At 36.2% G+C, this 22,495-nt stretch overlaps 1 protein-coding gene, 1 non-coding gene and 1 pseudogene across 2 annotated transcripts in view; all 3 read left to right on the top strand.

Moving 5' to 3' along the window:
• IPO7 (importin 7) overlaps positions 1-21,090 on the top strand; it is a 63,044-nt gene extending 41,954 nt beyond the window's left edge. Inside the window, exons 13-25 of the mRNA XM_090264134.1 lie at positions 4,163-4,252; positions 4,661-4,826; positions 5,202-5,362; positions 8,241-8,369; positions 9,985-10,051; positions 10,135-10,260; positions 10,708-10,805; positions 12,898-12,993; positions 13,687-13,907; positions 14,004-14,209; positions 16,725-16,931; positions 18,499-18,615; positions 19,114-21,090. Coding sequence (XP_090120260.1) covers positions 4,163-4,252; positions 4,661-4,826; positions 5,202-5,362; positions 8,241-8,369; positions 9,985-10,051; positions 10,135-10,260; positions 10,708-10,805; positions 12,898-12,993; positions 13,687-13,907; positions 14,004-14,209; positions 16,725-16,931; positions 18,499-18,615; positions 19,114-19,211 — 1,782 coding nt within the window. The 3' untranslated portion in view covers positions 19,212-21,090. The remainder of the gene's footprint in view (positions 1-4,162; positions 4,253-4,660; positions 4,827-5,201; positions 5,363-8,240; positions 8,370-9,984; positions 10,052-10,134; positions 10,261-10,707; positions 10,806-12,897; positions 12,994-13,686; positions 13,908-14,003; positions 14,210-16,724; positions 16,932-18,498; positions 18,616-19,113) is intronic.
• LOC150018196 (small nucleolar RNA SNORA23) lies at positions 4,400-4,584 on the top strand. The gene has a single exon (XR_016509496.1). It is a non-coding gene; the product is annotated as a small nucleolar RNA SNORA23 (small nucleolar RNA).
• On the top strand, positions 7,556-7,993 carry LOC150018195 (small ribosomal subunit protein uS19 pseudogene; annotated as a pseudogene).
• Positions 21,091-22,495: the final 1,405 nt, after the last annotated feature.

Here is a 22,495-nt window from a genome sequence, read left to right as displayed (position 1 = left end):
TCCCACAGGAACCACCCCTCCTTCCTGGCCACTGAAATATCCATACTCTGGCACTTCAGCTGCCACCTGTGGGATTTCAGTTAGACTTCTTATGCTTCTGCACTCCCTCCCAGTCTACTTTTGGTGATGTAGTTTCTTCCATAAGTCGGCTTTTTTACATCCTAGTGTTCAGTTGGTTATTTAGGAAGATTTTTCTTTTTTTTTTCTTCTTCTTTTTTTAAAGTATATTTTATTGATTATGTTGTTACAGTATCACAATCTTTTTCCCTTTGTTCCCCTCTGCCCAGTACCCCCCTGCCCTCCAGCAATCCCACCCCCCATAGTTCATGTCCATGGGTCATGCAAATAAGTTCTTTGGCTTCACCCTTTCCTATATTATTCTTAACTTCCCCCTGTCTGTTTTGTACCAACCAATTATGCTTCTTTATCCTTGCACCACTTCCCCATTTCTCCCCCTTCCCCCTCCCAGCTGATAACCCTCCAAATGATCCCCATACCTATGATTCTGTTCCTATTCTGGTTTGCTTAGTTGGATTTTGTTTTTATTTTTTAGATTCAGTTGTTGATAGTTGTGAGTTTGTTGTCATTTTAGTGTTATAGTTTTGATCTTCTTTTTCTTAAAATAAGTCCTTTTAACATATAACAGTGGCTTGGTGGTGATGAACTCACTTCATCTGCCCTTCTATTCTAAATGATAGCTTTGCTGGATAGATAGTCTTGGTTGTAAGTCCTTGCTTTTCATCACATTGGATACTTCTTGCCAGTCCCTTCTTGCCTGCAAAGTATCTTTTGAGAAATCAGCTGATAGTCTTATAGGCACCCCTTTGTAGGTAACACTCTGCTTTTCTCTTGCTGCTTTTAAGATTCTCTCTTTATCTTTAACCTTTTGCATTTTAATTATAATGTGTCTTGGTGTGATCCTCTTTGGGTCTAGCTGCTTTGGGACTCCTTGTGCTTCCTGGACTTGTATGTCTCTTTCCTTCGCCAAATTTGGGAAGATTTCATTCATTATTTTTTTACATAAGGTTTCAATTTCTTGTTCTTCCTTTTCTTCTGGCACCCCTATGATTCCTATGTTGGCATGTTTAAGGTTGTCTCAGAGGTTTCTAAGCCTCTCTTCATTTTTTTCAATTCTTGTTTCCTCATTCTGTACTGGTTGACTGTTTATTTCTTCCTTATGTTCCAAATCATTGATCTGAACCCCGGTTTCCTTCCCTTCACCATTGGTTTTGTGTGGATTTTTCTTTGTTTCACTTAGCATAGCCTTCACTTCTTCCCTCATGCATCTGCCATACTCCAGCAAATTTGTCAAGCCTGTCAGCATCTTTATCACCAGTGTTCTGAATTCTGCATCTGTTAGATTGTCTGTCTTCTTGTATGTGAGGTTGACTATCTCCTCATTGCTTAGTTCTCCCACTGGAACCTTGATTCGTTCCCCATTTTGGGCCATACTTCTCTGTCCCCTCATCTCGACAGGCTCCTGTGTTTTTTTGCCTCTGTGTCTTAGGTAGAGCTGTTGCTCCTGTTACGTTGAAAGGGGTGGAGCCTTAGGGATTCATCAGTATAGGGTGACCTATTTCACCACATTGTGATGCTGTATGTCAGGGAAGGTTCAGAGAGGGAACAATGTCTTTTGCTCAGCACTCTCCCCTTTTCCAGGCACTTCTCCCACTTTCATATGGGACTGGTGTCTCTAGCAGTTGCCCTGGCTATCGTTTCCAGAGTGGGTGGGTCTGCGGACATTCTAGCTCTGTGGGGGCCCTTTAAACAAGCGGATTCTGCTGAGAAACCAGCAGTTTCTTCCTCTGCCCCAACGCCCACTGGTTTTCACAGTGAGAAGCAATGAATCTTGATTTTCCCCAGCGCTGGGACCGTGAGCTGTGAGGTCTGGTCAGGAGCTGGGAATACTCCCCACGTGTCCTCCCCACTTTTTAAACCACGTGACTCCGTTTTCCGCCACCTTGCCACTGCCGCTGGCGTCCTCTCTTCCCTGGTTTTGCCCCTCCTACCTGTCTGGGTCAGTATTTCTTCTTTCTTTCTTTGTTGGACTTCTTAAATTAGTTGTAATTCCAGTTTGGTTCTGGGAGGAGGTTAGTGTAGGTTCACTGCCATTGTGAGAGTCTGTGAGTTTTCTTCTTTTGTTGAAAATTGTAAAATAGTGGGTTTTATTCTTCTCAAAAAATTGATCTTTAAGGAAGTTTGTATACATGAATGCATCCACTCACAGCCTAGGATCACCGTGCTTTTGTGCCATATTTTCAAGTAAGGAATGAATTACTGGAATAGGTTTATCTTTAGAATCCTCAACTTAATTGTAAACCTTGTGTCTGACTTCTTCATAAATAATATCTGAAGTTTGTTTCTACTTTGAAGTTGATAATAGGACCTATTCAAATTATACGTAAATACTTAGTCACAATACATCCAACTCCCAGTAGCCTCTCTACGTTTGGTGCTGTATTGCATTCATCATCATTAATGTGTGGGTATATTTTGTGTATCCTTCTCTTAATTCATAAAGTATTGGATTGGCCAAAATGTTTGTTCAGTTTTTTTCATTACATGACTTTTGTAGCGCTCAGTTGTCTTTAACGTCATTCGAAATAATTTTGTTAGATTTATTGTGACAGCTGTCATAGCAGCATGCGTTTTTTCAAAAACATCAAAATCGGTGAATTTTTGTATAGCCATTTTAATATTGAAGATGAAAGAAAATACATAACATTTTCGGCATAGTATGCTTTATTATCTCAAGAAAGGTAAAAATGCAACTGAGATGCAAAAAGAAAGATCTATGCAGTTTATGGAGAAGGTGCTATGACTGATCAAACGTGTCAAAAGTGGTTTCTGAGGTTCCACGCTGGAGCTTTCGCCGGACAGTGCTCCACTGGTCCAGTAGACCAGTTGAAGTTGATAGTAATTAAATCAGGACATTGAGAACAATCAATTAATGGTATACCATGTAGGACATAGTCAACATCCTCAAAAATATCCAGATCAGTAAAGTTATTGGTGAAAATTAAAAACGTGTCTTTTATTTCATGGAAAAAACTAGATGAACTTTTTCTTCTACCCAATATAAATTGAAAACAGTAATTATTTACATAGAAGGCTGGGAGTTTAAGTAGTTTTTCTTTCTTTTTTTATTTTTTTTTTTTTGGCACATTCAGATTTTTTGTTTTAACTTCATTTTTAAACAATTTCAGATTTACTGAAAAATTACAAAAATTGTTTCATTACTGTTCACCCAGCTTCCTCTAATGTTAACATCTTAGATAGCTATGCCATAATAATCCAAATCAAGAAATTAATATTGATGCGATACTGTTAACTAATCTACAGACCCATTTCACACTTTACAAGATTTTCCACTAATGTCTTTTTCTGGTCCATGGTCAATTTCAGAATCCCACCATTACATTTAGTTCTCATGTCTCATTAGTCTTCTTTTGAAAGAGTATCAGTTTTAAATTTGATTTAATATGCAATTCAAGTAACTCTTCTTAGAAGCATGTTACTATTTAGAAAATACAATATATTTTTAGATATCAAGATTATTACCTTGGAAGCAGGATGTTTCTCAGTCTGTGCTCTGTATATTTAGAACTTTTCAAGAGGTTTTTTCATTGTAATAGTTTTATAAGAAAAGGTTTTATAAAGTAAGCACATTCTATCACTCTTAACACCAGTACTGGTAAGACTTGGTACATTTGCTTTCTAAACAAATGATATAAAAAGATTTTTAAAATAATTCTGTAATTTAAAAAAATTTTTCAGCCAAGGACATGCTTATTTGTTTATTTTTTAGAGAGAGGGTAAGGGAGGGAGGAAGAGAGAGAGAGTGGGAGAGAAACATCAGTTGGTTCTGGTATGCGCCCCGATCAGGGTCCAAACCCACAACCCAGGTATGTGCCCTGATCAGGAATTGAACCCACAACCTTTTGGTTTATAGGTTGATGCCTCAATCAGCTAAGTTACACTGGGTCAGGGCTTATTCAGTATTTTTGGTGGTAATATTTGGATGTGGATCTTGGAGCTCAAGGAGCCAGAATAAATGTATGTTTTTAACATCAGTAGTCATTTTTAACTGGTGTATCTATTTGGCATTTGAGATTATTATATTTGAAACTCCTTCAAAAATAATATTTTTTTATATTTACAGAAGAAGATCTACAAAGATCAGATGGAGTACATGTTGCAGAATCATGTATTCCCTCTGTTTAGCAGTGAACTAGGCTACATGAGAGCACGGGTAAGTTTTAATGCTATATTACTTATATATTTATGTCTTGTAATGAATGACTGCTTATGTGGACTTTTAAAGGGAAACTTTTTAATGTTCACTTCAAAAGCCATACTTCATTTTAGACTTCTGTTTCATGTAAACCTTTAAATGGCTGATGTAATGTGTGCATAGTTTTCATCTGTGTCTGATAGCAATGTCTGTCTGTGTTTTGCATTCAGATCTTGCTATCCACACAAACATCATGTAGCCAAAGAGTAAGTTGGGATCATAGTACTGGTCTAGTGTTGTCTCATTGGACATCATTTTACACTGGCCAGCCTCCGAATTCCCACACAGAATTTTGGGAATAGAGATACTGTATTGTTGGGGGAATTTAATATAAGCTATAGTAACTCACTGAACTTTTTTTTTAAGGCTTGCTGGGTCCTTCATTATTTTTGTGAAGTGAAGTTCAAAAGTGACCAGAACCTGCAAACAGCCTTAGAGCTGACACGAAGATGTCTGATTGATGATAGGGAAATGCCTGTGAAAGTGGAAGCTGCCATTGCACTTCAGGTGTTGATCAGCAATCAAGAAAAAGGTAAAATCCTTATTTATCTCAAAAATAGTGCAACATAATCATAAATACTTGACACATAATCTTTTTTTTTTCTTTTAAATAAAAAGATTTTATTTTTATTTTTAGAGAGAGGGGAAGGGAGGGAGAAAGAGAGGGAGAGAAACATAGATAAACCTGGCCTGCAACCCAGGCATGTGCCCTGACTGGGAATCAGAATTGAACTAGTGACATTTCAGTTCGCAGGCTGGTGCTCAATCCACTGAGTGACACCAGCCAGGACTAATCTTCCCTTTTATGTAACAGTATCTCTTTTTTACTCTCTGGTGTATGTTGTATCAGGTTTTAAGACATTTTAGCTATTCTGGCCTAAGTTTATTTTCTCTTTTCCTCTTATAGCTAAAGAATACATCACACCATTCATCAGACCTGTAATGCAGGCTCTTCTTCATATTATAAGAGAAACAGAAAATGATGATCTTACCAATGTAATTCAGAAAATGATCTGCGAGTATAGTGAAGAAGTTACTCCTATTGCAGTGGAAATGACACAACATTTGGTATGTTAGTTGAGCCCATCATTTATGTGTTACTTACCTTATAGAAAATATTTTCACTCTATGTCAGATACTGTTGTAATCCCTTGATCTATATTTAACTCGTTTAAATCTCATACAATCCTGTGTGAGGACTATTCCTATAGTGAAAGAAAGTTGGAAGTATGAAAAGCTAAAGTAGCTTGCCCATACCTAGAATGGGTGGGGCTGGATTAATTTCTGAGCTGTATGTATGTATGTATTTAATATATATTTATTTTTAGAGAGAGGGGAAGGGAAGGAGAAAGAGAGGGAAAGAAACATCGTTGTTTGCTTGCCTCTCACATGCCCCCAACCAGGGACCTAGCCCGTGACCCAGGCATGTGCCCTGGCTGGGAGTTGAACAAGTGAACTTTTGGTTTACAGGCCAGTGCTCTGTCCGCTGAACTACACCAGCCAGGGCTGAGCTGTATGCATTTATGAATCACCTTCTTAACTTTTACCTCACATTGCCTTATGATTGCCTTGTTCATGTAGTTTCCTGGAATATTTTGGACCAACTTAAAGATGAAGTAGGCATGTTGGTTATAAATGTTTTTAGAATGAAATTTGGATAAATTGTTATTTTACTGATGGCCTTTGTTTACTGATAGTCCCAATCTTCTGAGAGTTAAGTAGATTGTTTAAGGGTAAGAGAGAGGTGTACATGTGCTCATTCTTTTTCCCCATACAATAATTTATTTGATGCAATTTTTATTCCTTCTAAGTATTGAAATTTCAGGAATCTAACTCTTGGTATTTGCTTTGGATTTAAGCAGTGGCAAAGAGTTTTGTGACTCTAGCATCCATTTATGATAAAAACTCAGCAAAGTGGGTGGCCATATGACAAACTCAAGCCAATATTACGCTTAGTGGACAAAAACTAAAAGCATTTCTCTTAAGATTAGAAACATGACAGGAATGTCCGCTTTCACCACTCTTAACATAGTACTGTACATCCTAGCGACAACATTCAGAGAAGAAGAATTAATAAAAGGCATCCTGACTGGAAAGGAAGAAGTAAAACTCATCATTTGCAGATTTTGTGATACTGTATATTGAGAACCCTAAAGATGTCCACCAAAAAATTACTAGAACTGATAAAGGAGTTTGATAATGTAGAGGATACAAAATAAATATCCAGAAATCAGTTTCGTTTTTATACAATAATGAACTACCAGAAAGGAAAACTAAGAAAACAATCTCATTTACAGTTACACGAAGAGTAATGTAAAAAATTAAAAAAAAAAAAAGAATAACATAAAATACCTAGGAATAAATTTAACCAAGGATGTAAAAGACCTGAGTTCAGAAAATAATAAATAAGACACTGAAGAAAGAAATTGAAGAAGCTATAAATAGGTGGAAGCATATACTGTGTTCATGGATATAAAGAATTAACATCATTATAATGTCCATGTTGCCCAAAGCAAAGCAATATAGATTCAGTGCAATTCCTATCAAGATTCCAAAGGCATATTTGACAGAACTAGAAAAAATATTCCACAAATTTATATGGAACCACAAAAGACCCCACTAGCAAAAGCTATCTTGAGAACGAAGAACAAAGTTGAGGGAATCAAGCTACCTGATATCAAACTGTAATACAAGGCCATAGTAATCAAAAGAGCATAGTACTGGCATAAACACAGACATACAGATCAATGGAACAGCACAGAGAGCCCAGAAATACACTCACACCTTTATGGTCAATTACTATTTGACAAAGGAGGCAAGAACATACAGTGGGGTGTGAAGGTTAGCTTATTAAATAAAGGGAGTTGGGAAAATTGGACAGATATATGCAAAGAAATCTAGACCACTTTATTATACCATGTATAACAGTAAACTCAAAATGGATTAAAGACTTAAATATAAGACTTGAAACCATAAAACTTCTAGAAAAAAACATGGGCAGTAAAATCTGTTGACATTTCTCTTAGCAATATCTTTTCTGTTATATCTCCTTGGGCAAGGGAAACAAGAAATAAGCATATGGGACTACATCGCACTAAAAAGGTTTTGCACAGCAAAGGAAACCATCAACAAAATGGAAAGACAGCACACTGAATCAAGAGTACATATTTGCTAATGACACATCAGATAAGGCTTAATAGCCAAAATTTATAAGAAACAAAGGTTGGCAGAGTGGGTAGTCATTTCTGAAGAACCAACAAGATGGCGAAAGTGGAGCACAAGAAGAAGCCGACCTTCTGCAAGTTCACCTACTGTGGCGTGGACCTCAAACAGCTGCTTGACATGTCCTATGTGCAGCTGATGTAGCTCTGCCGTGCCAGGTAGCGGTGGCCACTGAACAGGGGCGTGTGGAGGAAGCAGCACTCACTGCTAAAGCGCCTGCTCAAGGCCAAGGAGGAGGCACTGCCCATGGAAAAGCCTGAAGTGGTGAACACGAACCTGAGGGACATGATCACCCTGCTGAAGGTTGTGGGCAGCATGGTGGGCATGTACAGCGGAAAGACCTCTAACCAGGTGGAGATCAAGCCGGAGGTGATTGACCACTACCTGAGCGAGTTCTCCCATCACCTACAAGCCGATGAAGCATGGCTGGTGGACACTGGGGTCACCTACTCCTCCCGCTTTATCTCTCTCAAGTAGCCAATAAAAGTACAGACTTAAAAAAAAAAAAAAAAAAAGGGTCAAGTAACTTTTATTTAAGCTCCCCTAGTAATTCACAGAGAAGTACTATTTAATTATAGTGTTGAAGCTCTTAATTATTGTTAATCAATTTGGAGGCATTGGTTTTGCTGTCCTGGTGAGAACATTTTAAAAATTAAATGTTTTAGACCAAAATGTGTCTATGCTGCTTTAATAGCAAACCTAAATTATATTTTTTGAAATTTAGGCAATGACATTTAATCAAGTAATCCAGACTGGGCCAGATGAAGAAGGAAGTGATGATAAAGCAGTTACTGCTATGGGAATCCTGAATACCATTGACACGCTTCTTAGTGTCGTTGAAGATCATAAAGAGGTAAGAAAATTATCCAGTGTTTTAAAGGTTTAAGGCTGCTTCAACCCATTCTTTATCAACTACTCTATGCTTTTTGGAGGGTTCTAACCATTTTTGGTCATCTTTTCATGCACCTTGATTCTGCCATCTTAAGTAGTTCCCTTTAATGTATAGGATTGATATTTTAGGTTCCTTACTTTTAGAAGGAATGAGGTATTTGTATTACAGTTTCTTTACCTCAAGGCTCAGGTTTTTGGCTCCCTCTTAGGTTGCATTTCTCAGATCCAAGTGTGGTGATTCCTAGGAAAACATTCTACCTAGTGTTTCTTTTCAATAAAAAAATTTTAAACTATGATAGAATATACTTAAGCATACAGTTAAAAGGTCTTAAGTACATTCACATTGTTGTGCAACCTTCTCTGTTGTCTTTCTAGTTTTCTTTTATTGTTATATTTTAGGTGTGAATTGTAAATGAATTTTTAATGGAATTATTTGAAATATACAGAAAAGAGAAATAAACAGCTACAAGCTATAACCAATACCCTTTTAACTACCACTTAAATTTATTAGATTTTAACATTTTACATTATAGCCATTAGAAATCATTTCCAGTAAGAAAAACAATTTCATATAGTTATAATTGAAGCTCTTTGGCTATCATTTCCTAATCTTATTTCTCTACTTCCTTCCCTTAGAAGTAATTACTGTTTTGAACTTGCTGTTTATAATTCCAGTGTAGATATTTATATCCATAAATTATGTTTTCAGATATCTACTAATTGCCTTTTGCAACATGAGATTTTAGTAAACTATTTTTTTATTCTAGATGATAATTGGAGATAGGCGAAGCCATCAGGAACCCTCAATTATTAACATTATAGTTTACAAATCAATTGTTTTACTATATTTGAAAAAAATGTATTAAGCATAATATGTATTTGAGATGGGTGTTCTGTTTTTAATTTCTGATTAGGAAATTTTATCTTTCCCCTTGCATCTTTGTAAACATTCCAATGATTTTCAGTCATTTAGGATCAAATTGAGGACCATACTAACAATGAAGAACTTATATTTTCTGTCTGTGTTGTATGACTTAGGGGCCTGGTTCTCTGTATCTAATTTATTGAGATAATTATAAGAATGGAGATGGCTTAAGAATTATTGGGAGTTGTGGGAATAATGAATGGAGGTGGCTTAAGAATTATTGGGAGTTGTGGGAATAATGCTTTCTTTCAAATTGTTCTGTATGCTACTGACAGTGCTTTTCAGTTACATCTGGCCTGAATTAATCTATATTAACACACAAATTTTTTTTTAAGTCTGTCTGCAGAAAGGTGTGGCTCCTTTATTTTCATAATTACTTGTATTTTTCCAGGATGTTATTTTTTCTTTTTTTGGTAAACTGCATGGTTTCTTTGTATTTGTCTCCTTATAATGATATTTCATTAAATTTGAATCCTAGATTGATTCACAACATTATAATATGAATGAGTAATTTCAAAGCAAAGACTTAAGAATGATTTCTTAACAATATTGACTTTATGTTTTAATGCAATGAATTACATTATACATTGTTCAGTAATTCATTCAGTGTTCTGTGATTCCTCCATGTGATTTTTTTCCCCTTCTCTTTTAGATAACTCAGCAGCTTGAGGGAATCTGCTTACAGGTCATTGGAACTGTTCTACAACAGCATGTCTTAGGTATATACCTCTGATTATCCTAAGAATTTACTGCTATTTCACATTAGCAAGCATCGTACTAATTACTCCAAATTCTCTTTTAGAATTCTATGAGGAGATCTTCTCTTTAGCACATAGTTTGACATGTCAACAAGTGTCTCCACAGATGTGGCAGCTTTTACCTCTAGTATTTGAGGTTTTTCAACAAGATGGCTTTGATTACTTTACAGGTAAGTCGAGCCAGCATAGAAATACTGAGAATTTACCCTCATTTTGATTTGTTTTTAGTATTTCAGTCAAACACATAGTTTTGAATATTCTAAATGCATCCTTGTTCAGATAAGTTGTCAGTAGCAGTTAATGCTCAAGGACCCATAGCATTGATTTTCGTTTTCTATTTTTATTTAAACATTAGTTTAGATTCTTTTCTTTCGCACTTATTTTCACACTCCTGCTCGCCATCAATATTCTTTGTATAATCTTTGTGTTTTAGCTACTTAAGATAAAGGAGTATACTTTAATAATGGTCAATTTCTACATCTAATTATAAATGAAAATGCCTTAATTAAAAGTGAATGTTAATGACAAAAAACAAATTTGCTTTTTCTGAAGAGATTTTTTTCAGAAACAAAGTGTTTATATTAGTAAAGTTAATTAACTGATGCTTTTTAATACAGATATGATGCCTCTCCTTCATAATTATGTAACAGTTGATACAGACACACTTCTGTCTGATACCAAGTATCTTGAAATGATATACAGTATGTGCAAAAAGGTAGGTCATTTTTAATTAATAGAAAACTATGTCATGAGGCGGGTGCTATAAAAAGTATGAAATTGTGAAGCTACATGATACCACATTGTGATAATTGGATTATATGGGTCTAATAGAATAAGGGCTTTAACCAGTCAGAGAAAGAACAAATACCATATGATCTCACTTCTATGTAGAATCTAACGAACAAAGTAAACTGACGAACAAAATAGAAACAGAGGCATGGGTACATGAAACAGACTGATAGCTGTCAGGGGTCAGGGAGGATGGGGTGAAAGAAGGTGAAGGGATTAGCCAAAGAACGTAAGTGTGTAACTCATAGACATACACAACAGTGTGATGACGGCTTGGGCAGGGGTAGGATGGATGGGGGCAGGCAAAGGGGAGGGAATGGGGACATCTGTAATAGTGTCAACAATAAAAATAAAAGAGAAAAATAGAATAAGGGCTTTAAAAGTTTAAACAAGACTTTGATTCCTTAGATGTCACATTAATGGCTTTGGCAAGTTTTTGTCTTCTCTCTGCCCTCTGACATTTAATTGGAGTTTTAAATGTTTTTGATTTTCACTGTGCATGGAGCTTAACCTTAGTCTAGTTCTTTGCTAGGCTTTGAATAAAAAGAAGGAAAGAATCTAGAACTTGAGAGATTTTTGAAAGGATCAGGAATTATTACAGATATTTTAAAAATAAAATTCTTGGAGGCTGCAGAGGCTATACAGTCGTCGTCGTCGTCGGCAGCCGTCCGTCTCGAGAGACGATGGTGTAGCTTCTTAAGAGTCTATCTGCACCGCCGAGAATGGCTGTGCAGTCCGACTCGGGAGTGACACGGTATCTGTCTCCTCCCGTGTTGAATCGACATCTTGCGATGACGCTGGAGTGTCCTCTCCAGTGAAGCTGAAGCTACAGAGCCTGGGCAGGGTGATATGGAGGGTCTGCTGTTGCCCATGCAGCAGACCCCCCCTCTCTTCGCAGCTGAAGGGTCCAAGGGAAAGACGGAGTCAATACAGCTTGGCTTCAGGTGCGCCGCAGGAGTTGCCGGTGTTGACTACAACGTCAAACCGCCTTAGGGACTCCGGCTCCGGATTTTCTGTCGGGGTTTACTCCCTTAGCCTTTCCCCTGAAGAGGTATGCCGCAAGGCAGCGGAGGTTTTTTGGAGTCAGAGTTTTCCTTCTCAGAGGCTATACAGTAAATATTTAGTAAATAGCAAGATTGTAAATTCTTAAGATAAATTTTCAGTGAATGCTATTTTTTAAAAATGCTTTTCTTAAATTTGAGATATGGGTAAAATACTTGAATTGGGATCCTTTAAGAGATATCAAAGTCACTGTAATTGGCAGCTTTTGAATTTCTAACAATGCTTGTTGAGAGGTAGCAGGCTACTTAACATCAGGCATTTTAAAAGTGATTTTGCTCCATGAAATTTTTAGATGTGCTTATCCTTATTGATATCTTTCCTTTCTGAACACTTAGTCACAAAATAATCATCTAGTTAATGTTATTTAATATTTATTGCCAATACTTTGGGAACAGATATCTGGGCATCATATTTCAGAACACTTACTGTTAACATTTTTAGTCCTCTCCTAACTAGCATGCCAAGTCCATGTTTTTTATTTGTGGACATTGGCCACCAACAGGCTGCTCTTCCTTTCTTCTCTCTCACTCCAATGTCATTGTTTTTTATTTTTTGAGACTTTGAGGTGTGCATAAGAAAAGATTTTCCTAACAGTATCAGCTTAGTTTTTTTGTAGTTCTGTACTTACGAGCCAGATATTCCTGAGAAAGGTTAGGTCCTTTAGTTAAGGTGAAGGTCCTTTAGCATGTTTGTATGAGAAAGGAGTGGTTGTCAACATGCTGTAGTCCAGAATGGCACTATGGGAGAAGTGCTTTGATTATGTAGACCAAGATCCAGATTACTAGAATATGATAGATGATCAACTCCACATTCTCACAGATGCTTTAGACTATAGTCTGAATATTACAGTTCCTATTTAGAATATCTTAAATACTCCAGAGACTGACGATGGGACAGAAATTCTCAGATTAGAAGTTTTCATGACACCTCACTCCAATTTATATTGTGTTGATCAGGTTCTCACAGGAGTTGCAGGAGAAGATGCAGAGTGTCATGCAGCAAAATTGTTAGAGGTCATCATTCTACAGTGCAAAGGGCGTGGCATTGACCAGGTCAGTGAGGCTATTAATGATTGGTTTGTGAATCTTCAAAGAGGAAATCTTTCCCTCCACTTTTTTTCTTTTTGGCCATTTGTTATATATTCTGTACATTGTTGTTTATTATGACACCTAGATAAATTGGTTTAATATTTAACCAATGAATAATAATCATGTGTTTAATATGCATATGTTAAATATGACTAGCAATTTTTTGGCTGCTTGTTAACATGTAAGGTAAGTTTTGTTTTGACTTTGCATTTTCTTAATTATGTTGTTGAGAGTATTGCTTGCCATGTTATACTTTGCAGTAAAATAGATTCAGTCCTTAAATTTCCATAGTTGGTTTCAATAAGAATTTTTTTCAGTTTTATTGAGATATAATTGAAATAAAACATTGTGTAACTTGAAAATATACAGTATAACGAATTCATATGTGTATATATTGCAGAAATGGTTATCACAGTAAGGTTAGTCAATAGGAATATTGTGAATCCATGATTGCTACTGTGGTAGGCTCTCTCATACCTCAGTGAAGACTGGTCTATCTCTAAAATTAGATTTCCCCAGTGAAATGGCTCAACAAAAAAACTATTGTATCATTTAATGGGGAAAGGGGTGAATTGAAGCAACAAGTTAATATGGGTAGGATAATTAGATTGCTATCACTTATAAAGTTTTCGAATATTTTCATATCTCACTTTACAGTGTATTCCTTTATTCGTGGAAGCAGCTTTAGAGAGACTGACAAGAGAGGTGAAGACAAGTGAACTTCGAACAATGTGCCTGCAAGTTGCCATTGCAGCTTTGTATTATAATCCACACCTACTGCTTAATACCTTAGAAAATCTTCGCTTTCCTAATAATGTTGAACCAGTTACAAATCATTTTATTACACAGTGGCTTAATGATGTTGATTGTTTCTTGGGGTAAGTGACATATGTTGGATATTTGTTTATTTAACTATAAGAAACTTGGCTTATTAAGAAAAAGAAGAAAGAAAAAATCTTTATTTTATTTTTTAGGCTACATGACAGAAAGATGTGTGTTCTGGGCCTGTGCGCTCTTATTGATATGGAACAAATTCCACAAGTTTTAAATCAAGTTTCTGGACAGATTTTGCCAGCTTTTATCCTTTTATTTAATGGATTAAAAAGAGCATATGCCTGCCATGCAGAACATGAGAATGACAGTGATGACGATGATGAAGCTGATGATGATGAAGAAACAGGTAAGGGATTTGTGATGGAGGAAGCCAAACTTACCTAGTTAGAAATATCACTGAACTTAATTTGTTTTATTAGCCCTTCTCCTGAAGAAATGTGGGATCATAGCCAAATGTTTTTATTTTCATTATTCATAGAAAGACCATCTTACCTTCCCCCTAGGGTGAGGTCTGTGAAGGCAGGAACTTTGCTATATCTTCATCTTCAACACATAAAGCACTTCTAGGCATTTATGGTTCTTCTTTTTAACAGGCTTAATTCATTTTATTTTTCTTGTATAAAATTATATGGTGTCCCTGACTGGTGTAGCTCAATGGGTTAGGCACGGTCCTACAGACAGAAAGGTTGCAGTTTTGATTTCCAGTCAGGACACGTGCCTGGGTTGTGGGCTAGGTCCTCATTTGGGGTTGTGTGAGGAGATCAATTGATGTTATTTTGCACATTGATCTTCATCATGTCCTTGACCAGGCAGCCCAGCTTGCTGACGGGGATCCACTGCTTGTCCTCAGCCTTGTCTTTGCAAGCTCCGGGGCCTTGGCCCCGGCCCAGATCCCAGCCACCACCTTAGCTCTGGATGCCACTGCCAAATCCTCCTCTGCAGAAGCCACAGCAGCCTCCCATTCCAGGGCCTGCAGGCTGTCCCGCAGCATCTGGTGTCATCCGCCATTTGGTGTTAATTCTGAAAAGAAGGCATTTATGGTCCTTAGTGTTGGCAAACATCTTATCATTTTTTAGTGCTGAAACATAAGTATCCTAACTAAAATAAAGTTAATTGGATGTTGCCTAATACATTTCACTTGTAAGACACTGTATACAAGAGTATAAATTAATAGAAGGTTGGTTAAGAGAAATTATAAGGTTGGTGCAAAAATAATGTCCGATTTCAAGGTCTATTTTAAAAATGAAAGAGCCCATGATTATGAAAATATTTATTCGTTAACATAACCTCCTTTGCTTTCTAGAACCTCATTCCATCTATCAACTAGCTTGTAAATGCGACGCTTGTAAAATTCTTTAGGTTTTGAAGCAAAATATGAATCCAACTCATTTTCAACCTCTTCTCTTGATGTCAGCCTAAGACCATCAAAATGGTTCTGTAGTCCCCGAAACAAGTGATAATCAGAAGGAGCAAGGTCAGGAGAATATGGAGAATGAAGCAATATTTCCCATCCAAGCTCTTTCAAGATATTTTTGGTGAGTCAAGCTGTGTGAGGACGACCATTATTGTGATGGAAGATGACCCCCTTTCTGTTGACTAAGGAGGGTTGCTTTTGGTTCAAAGCTGCTTTCAGATGACGAAGTTATTCACAGTAAAGATTAGCAGTAATTGTTTCATTGTTGTCTAACAGTTCATAATGGACAATTCCTTATGTATCCCACCATACACTCAACATGATCTTCTTTGGATGAAGGCCTCCTCTTGGTTGTTGAACTCTTCTTCCTCCTCGACTGATCCATGATCGGCGGTGTTTAACGTTATGGTAAAGGAGCCATTTCTCAGCACCTGTAACAAGCCTACCTAAAAATGGTGCCTGAAGGTTTCCCGAAAGCAATGATTCACAACAAGCAACACGCTGTTGCAGATTCTCTGGAGACAGTTCGTGTGGACCCATTTTCCAACTACTGAAACCTTTCCGATCCTTTTCAGTTGGCATAGCACGCTTGTATGGGCTACGTTAAATTGTTCTGCAAGTTCCCTAGAGGTAATGGTGGGGTTTTCTGTGACAGCAGCTTCCAACACTTCGGAATCAAGTTTTTTAGGACTACCCTCTGGCTTGTTTTTCAAACTGAAATCCCCACTTCGGAAACGGGAAAACCACCTTCAGCAACTTCTTTCAGTCACTGCATCGTCCCCATAAGTGCTCTGAATAGACTTTGCTGCCGTACTTGGCATTGGCACCTTTATGAAACTCACAGAGAAAAACATTTCTAATGTGGTCTTTAGATGGGATGAACATGGGTGCAAATATTGCAGACGATTATGAACAATACTTTGATAATCTGAAAAAATAAGGTATAAATTAATCACTGTGGCATCAAAAAATTAGGCACAAATTTAATAAATACTAAAACTTTCTTTTAAAGAAGTTGGACATTACTTGCACCAACCTGATATTATAGTGGTTCCAAAATGAGATAGCTATTATCATTCACTAACTTAGCTAGCCATTAAAAAAATCTTGCAAAATGTGTTCTGTGGATATACTATAAACTATATTACTTTACTATTGGTATTTGGTTTGGTATGTGCCATATGGCTTGGAGTACACCAAGGGATGATTCTCATAATTTGCAATCCTTTTTCAAACCTCTAATGTGAAGAATCATGGTTGGGTTTCTTGCATTTCTATGAGAATTTTTTTCTATATATTGCTAAACCTATACTTAAAACACCAGTTCCTGGGAACTCTTCCTTGAATTTATTTGATTGTGATTTGTGATTTACTGATATCACTGTCAGTTTGTTGAGTAACAGGATATTGCAGTATTAATAAAAGCACCTATTTTTTGACTTGGCAGAGGAACTGGGGAGTGATGAAGATGACATTGATGAAGATGGGCAAGAATATTTGGAGATTCTGGCTAAGCAAGCAGGTGAAGATGGAGATGATGATGATTGGGAAGAAAATGATGCTGAGGAGACTGCTCTGGAAGGATATTCCACAATCATTGATGATGAAGATAACCCAGTTGATGAGTATCAGATATTTAAAGCTATATTTCAAAGTAAGTCGACCTGTTATATGTAACTCACATACCTCTATATGATCCATTTTTGTGAACCAGTCTGTTCTTACATTTTTCCCTTAAAGAGATTTGGATATATCAAACCCAACAGAATATGATTTAGGATTGTTATACAGAGTAACTAAAGTTATTTGTACTCTTGCCACAGTTTGAGAGTATTTTCTTCATCGTATTATTTTTATTTAGATTATAATTTTAGAACATGCACATTACAGGAAAATAGTGTAGTTCAAAAACCTTATACAGTGATAATTCCTCTTTCCCATTTCTGATTTCTAGCCTCCCAGTTTACCCCAGAATTATCCACTCTTCTGTTTGTGTGTGTGTATCTTCTTCGCAGCCAAACCCACACTTACCTGTCTGAGAATTGAACAGTTCATAAACAATGGCTTTGGAATCCATTCCTTTTTTTCTGTGTCACAATGTGTGTGGCTACATAATATTTGGTGACAGGGTTGTTGTTGTTTTTAACCATCATGTACTTGGATTTGAAAAAAGATAACATCTGTGTTTCACCATTCAGCTTAAGAAATTAAAATTGGCATATTTGGAATACCCTTTATCCTCAGAGTTAACTATTGTGCTGTTTATTATTCCTGTGCATTATGAACTTGGATGCAGAATAAATTCTCTTATAACTAAGGCTTTAGTTTTCCAAGCCCGCGACAAAGCAGTTTTGATGCAAGGTTGTAGAAAGACAAAGAAATGGTTTCTGAGCTACATGGCAGGCAGCGAAAATTGATTGAGGTGCCAGGAAGTACTGATTTGCTTTTGTCCTTGGCTTTGTATTTGGTAGAATTAAACACATGTTAATCCCTAAAGGTTTAAAGTATTATAACAGAAGGCCTATGCACAGTAAATGCCATAAACTAGAAATACAAAATTATGTGATTCAGTTTCAGATTTCCCCTATAAAATTCTTGGCACACCTACTGCATGAGAGAATCAGTTTTCATTCTTGAAATTACTCCATATAATATATTTTGTTGAAAATTTTTATAGAGAACATTTTCCCTTTTTTTTTCTGTCTCACCGTGCCAGCTCCTTGTGTAGCTATTTAATTGAAATAGGGAAATACATGGTCAGATTTGCTACCATTATATCTCAACTTAATCTAGTGCATGTTTTCATGAAACATTTTGAGGTATTTAACACCTGGTCTTGTGACAACTGGGAAAATTTGTTCTCATTTTTTCACAAATTGAGTTTGACCATTATTTAGGCTATAATAGTAAAAATGTGTGAGCATCGATTTTAACTTAAGTACGGCAGAGCTTTTTAAAAACTGGTTTATGCTCTCAATCCTTATTTGCTAGAGATAAGAATTATGAGAATAATTAGGTTTGTTTGAGGTATTAAAGCTAACCAGATGTTTTTTCTCCCTGTATCATTTGTTTCACAAGTAACTTAAAATTATTAATTGATGGAACATCAAATAGATCAGAATTTTAGTACTGGAGAGTGGAGTACAGGGAACAGAATTGAAAGGAGCTGTCAGGCCTCTCTCATTATTGCCATTTCCCCCTGTTTCTTTTCTTTTTGATAGCTATACAAAATCGCAATCCTGTGTGGTATCAGGCTCTGACTCATGGTCTTAATGAAGAACAAAGAAAACAGTTACAGGATATAGCAACTCTGGCTGATCAAAGAAGGGCAGCCCATGGTATGTTAATTGACCACAACCCCTCTTTAATGCAAGTCATGATTTGACATAGCTTTAAAATTGTATATTAAATGGTTTTTAATTATATAAAATTTATAGTTGTTGCAGGTGGTAGGAGTTCCTCTAACCTGAAGGAATGAAAAGAAGAAATGAATTTTGTGTTTGGCAACAGTTTACTGATTTTAAGTGTAGTTGAAGACTACTTTCAGTGTGCAGAAGCTTTAATAAGGTTGCTCAAAGCTTATGGTAATAGCTTGGTAGTTGAAAATCTAATAAGTGTAAAAAAATTAAAAGTTATGAAAACTCTTAGAATTATATTAAACATTCTAGCCAGTATGCATTTCACAAAAGGACATTTTAGATAACACATAGCCTAACTTTGGAACTTCCTGCTTAATACTAGTAGTTAAGCTATTGTTAATGTGTCAGTTTCTTGTTTTCTCCAAAGTAGTGAGATGATCACATGTCCTATTGAACTATCACTTATTTCTTTTCTAGAATCCAAAATGATTGAGAAGCATGGAGGATACAAATTCAGTGCTCCAGTTGTGCCAAGCTCTTTCAATTTTGGAGGCCCGGCACCAGGGATGAATTGAGTTATCACTTTCCTGCTGTGTGATTGTAGTGATGAGCTTGTGTTCCTCCTAGTAGTGGTTCCAGAACTGGTTCTTGTTATCTACTCTAAACTAACTGATCAATAGATGGACAAAAGGAAAAACAAAACAAAACAAAACCAGAAGGTCAGACCTGATCATGCAACTTGGCACTGAAAAAGAAACCAGAGGGATTTTGAGTGTGGGGGGGAACTGGGAGGGGTATTTTCTTTATTTTTTGAAGAAAGTTAAGATTCTGACTGAAAGTTCAGGTGACACTGTGGAAATATGAAACAAGAGGGGATGTCATGAAGGCAGCTTTTCTTTTTCTGAGGAAAAATAGGCATGGGCTGCAGGACTATTTAAAATGCCTCATTTACAGTATAAGCTCAAAGGTAGATGTAATTTTATACCTATGAGTATTTGTCTGCTTTCTCTCTTTCCTCACCGTTGGGTATCTATCCTTCATATGTAAATAAGGTAATCGACAACCTTATTCAGTCTTCATCTTTTCACTCATCAAAGATTGATCCTATGTAGATTGGACATTTATTGTAGCACTACATAACTGATTTTAAAAAATCTGTAAATGAATTAGCACTTTCATATTGAAACAAGCCTGCTAGCCTATGTATAAAATAGCAAAATGTTTGCTGTTTATAAAAAGAAGGGATGTAATGGGGTGGGGGGCAGGGGTAATTTCAAGTTATTAATTTAAAAATGTACTAGCAATTTTGTACCTGGTGACTTTGTGGTGCGCTCACCTCTGATAGTGACTTGAATTCGGTATGTTAAAAGGGGTTAATGGTATTTCATTGCTGCTAAAAAATGGCAACTCCCTCTATGTCCTGTTTTTCTTAAAGCTCTCGGTGTACAAGTGGATATTTGGATACAAGACCTTACTGTAACTGATAAGAAAGGTGTTATTTGAAGCATGTAAATTGGATATAAAGTTCTACTCTTAAAGAGTTATCAAAGAGTTATGGCTAAACATCAATATATGCAATATTAAAAAACTTAATTCGGCTATTATGTCTTATTTGATTGCAGTGTTTTCCTAATTATAAAATTTTTTCCTCATTGGCCTGTTTTTATCCGTACCTAGAAAGGGTGCAAAATGCACACTTTTAAAATTTGACATTTAATATATGCCCTCCCCCATTATCCCTCTTGATTGTGGTACCTGATCTTAAATAGATAGGCTGAAGGCACATGGTTCCCTCCAAAAACCACTATTGATACCACTGCAAAAACAAGCCAGCAACCAGACAACGTAGAGAGTTTGGCTTGCTTCTCTCTCTCCTAACTGCATGTTCAAAAATAAACCTTTATTGATCTTAAACATCTGTCAGATGAGTCATACATTGGATTATTTTTTTATATACATGTAAACACATGATATTTCAAATTGAAAGCAACATCTCAATAGATTCAAAACTACTAAATGCTGTTATCTATAACAGACTAAAAAATTTATAACTGTAAAAATGAAACATGCACATATTGATACTTAAAATGCATAATGAAGAAAACCCATTGGTGTTGTGTCTTTCTTGTATGCCAATAATTAAGCCACTATTGTTGGCACTGTTTGGTTTTCTATTTTAACACTGAAGAAGTGAAAGTATTTCCTATATTTATGAATTTACTATGAAAATCTTGGCAAAAAAAATTGTCTAAAATGTATGGGTGAAAACTGTTAATCAAGTGTGTTTCTACCTTTTTCCCCCAAAATTGGACACCATCTGTATACCATAGGTTGCTTAAGGGGATTTCACTATTATATAGAATCAATAAAATTAAAGTGGAGTAGTTGTATATATAAAACATTGTGTACAGAGGGGAGATATTGAAAAGTATTAAACATTTTCGTCTTCCTTTATCTTTTATCCCCTAATATTTAGTCTACTTTTTTAAATTTCAGACTTCACTGCTCTTTGAATTGATAATTTCAGTTTTCACATTGTTATTGGAAAACCATATCTAATAAAGGTTTGTTATTCCAGTGCACAGTATGAAAATTCTCATTTGCTGAGATTTCGTTTTAAGAAAATGTATTGGTATGTCTTTGAGAACAAGTTTTATTGTTTCCTCTGTCATACAGTCCAAACTAATTTCCATTTATGGATTTGAACTGAAATTAAAGACCTTAAAATTAAACTATATTTAATATTAAATAGTGTTCAAATGGTAGTTTCTAATGCATCTAATATATACTTCAATTATTTTCAGTAGTTCCTTAAACATCAAATTATAGTTTCTTATAGATTATGGATCTTGATATGTCTGTTTTTAGGTAAGGTTGTAGGACTTGAAAGTCCTACAACTTAATTTTTTTTTTTAATTACTCTCACCTGAGGATATGTTTATTGAGTTTAGAGAGATAGGAAGGGAGAAAGAGAAACATTGATTGTTGCCTCCCAGACGTACCTTGACTAGGAATAGAACTGGCACCTTTTTGGTGTACAGGATGAGGCTTCAACCAACTGAGCCACCCAGCCAGGCCTGATAACTTTTTGAGAGTATTTACAAACGTGTAATAAACTGCATGTAGATTTTATTTAACATACAGCCTTTCCCACAATTTCACTAACCTATAACATTATTTATATATTTAATTTTTAGAGAGAGGGAAAGGGAGAAAAACATAGATGTGAGAGAGAAACACCCTCTAGCTAGGGACAGGACCCACAGCCTAGCCATGTGCCCTGACTGGGAATCAAACCGGTGAGCTCTCACTTTGTGGGATGCAGCCCAACCAACTGAGCCACACTGGTCAAGGCCCTATAACATTTTTTAATTTCTAGAAATCTGATTTTGTATGGGTTTCAGTATTTGTCTTTTTTAGTGGCAGGCTTTAGCATATAATCTCGATTTTTATCAGTATTAAATAAAGGAAGTTCATTTGTTTCTCTGCAGGTTATAAAATGGTGATTACTAACCTACACACTTCATCAAGATGGTGACGGCTATGCTCACCTCTGGAAGAGACCAGGGTATAGAGCAGGCTTGGTCAAACCACAGCCCTATTGGCTATATGCTGCTATTCAGCCTCAGATATAGTCCCTGAAGCAAGCATGAAGAAAAAGTCATCAAGAATTGTATTAATATGGTTACAACAGGTCTCTGGGAAGATCCAGTACAATGCCTTATGCATTTAGTTGGCATTCCAAAGTTTGTAAGATGAATGACCTAAAGTTACATTAAAACATCAGTTATAAAAATGTCAGCTCTGTTCTATATAAATTTGTTTTCATGACAATTAGCATCCGACCTGAAAGTTTAAA

The sequence above is a fragment of the Furipterus horrens genome, unplaced genomic scaffold (genome assembly GCF_987537825.1).
Source record: "Furipterus horrens unplaced genomic scaffold, mFurHor1.1.pri manual_scaffold_2, whole genome shotgun sequence".
In the NCBI taxonomy this organism is placed as follows: domain Eukaryota; kingdom Metazoa; phylum Chordata; class Mammalia; order Chiroptera; family Furipteridae; genus Furipterus; species Furipterus horrens.
The sequence above is the reverse complement of the archived record's forward strand: the minus strand, read 5'-3'. Positions and strand labels throughout refer to the sequence as shown.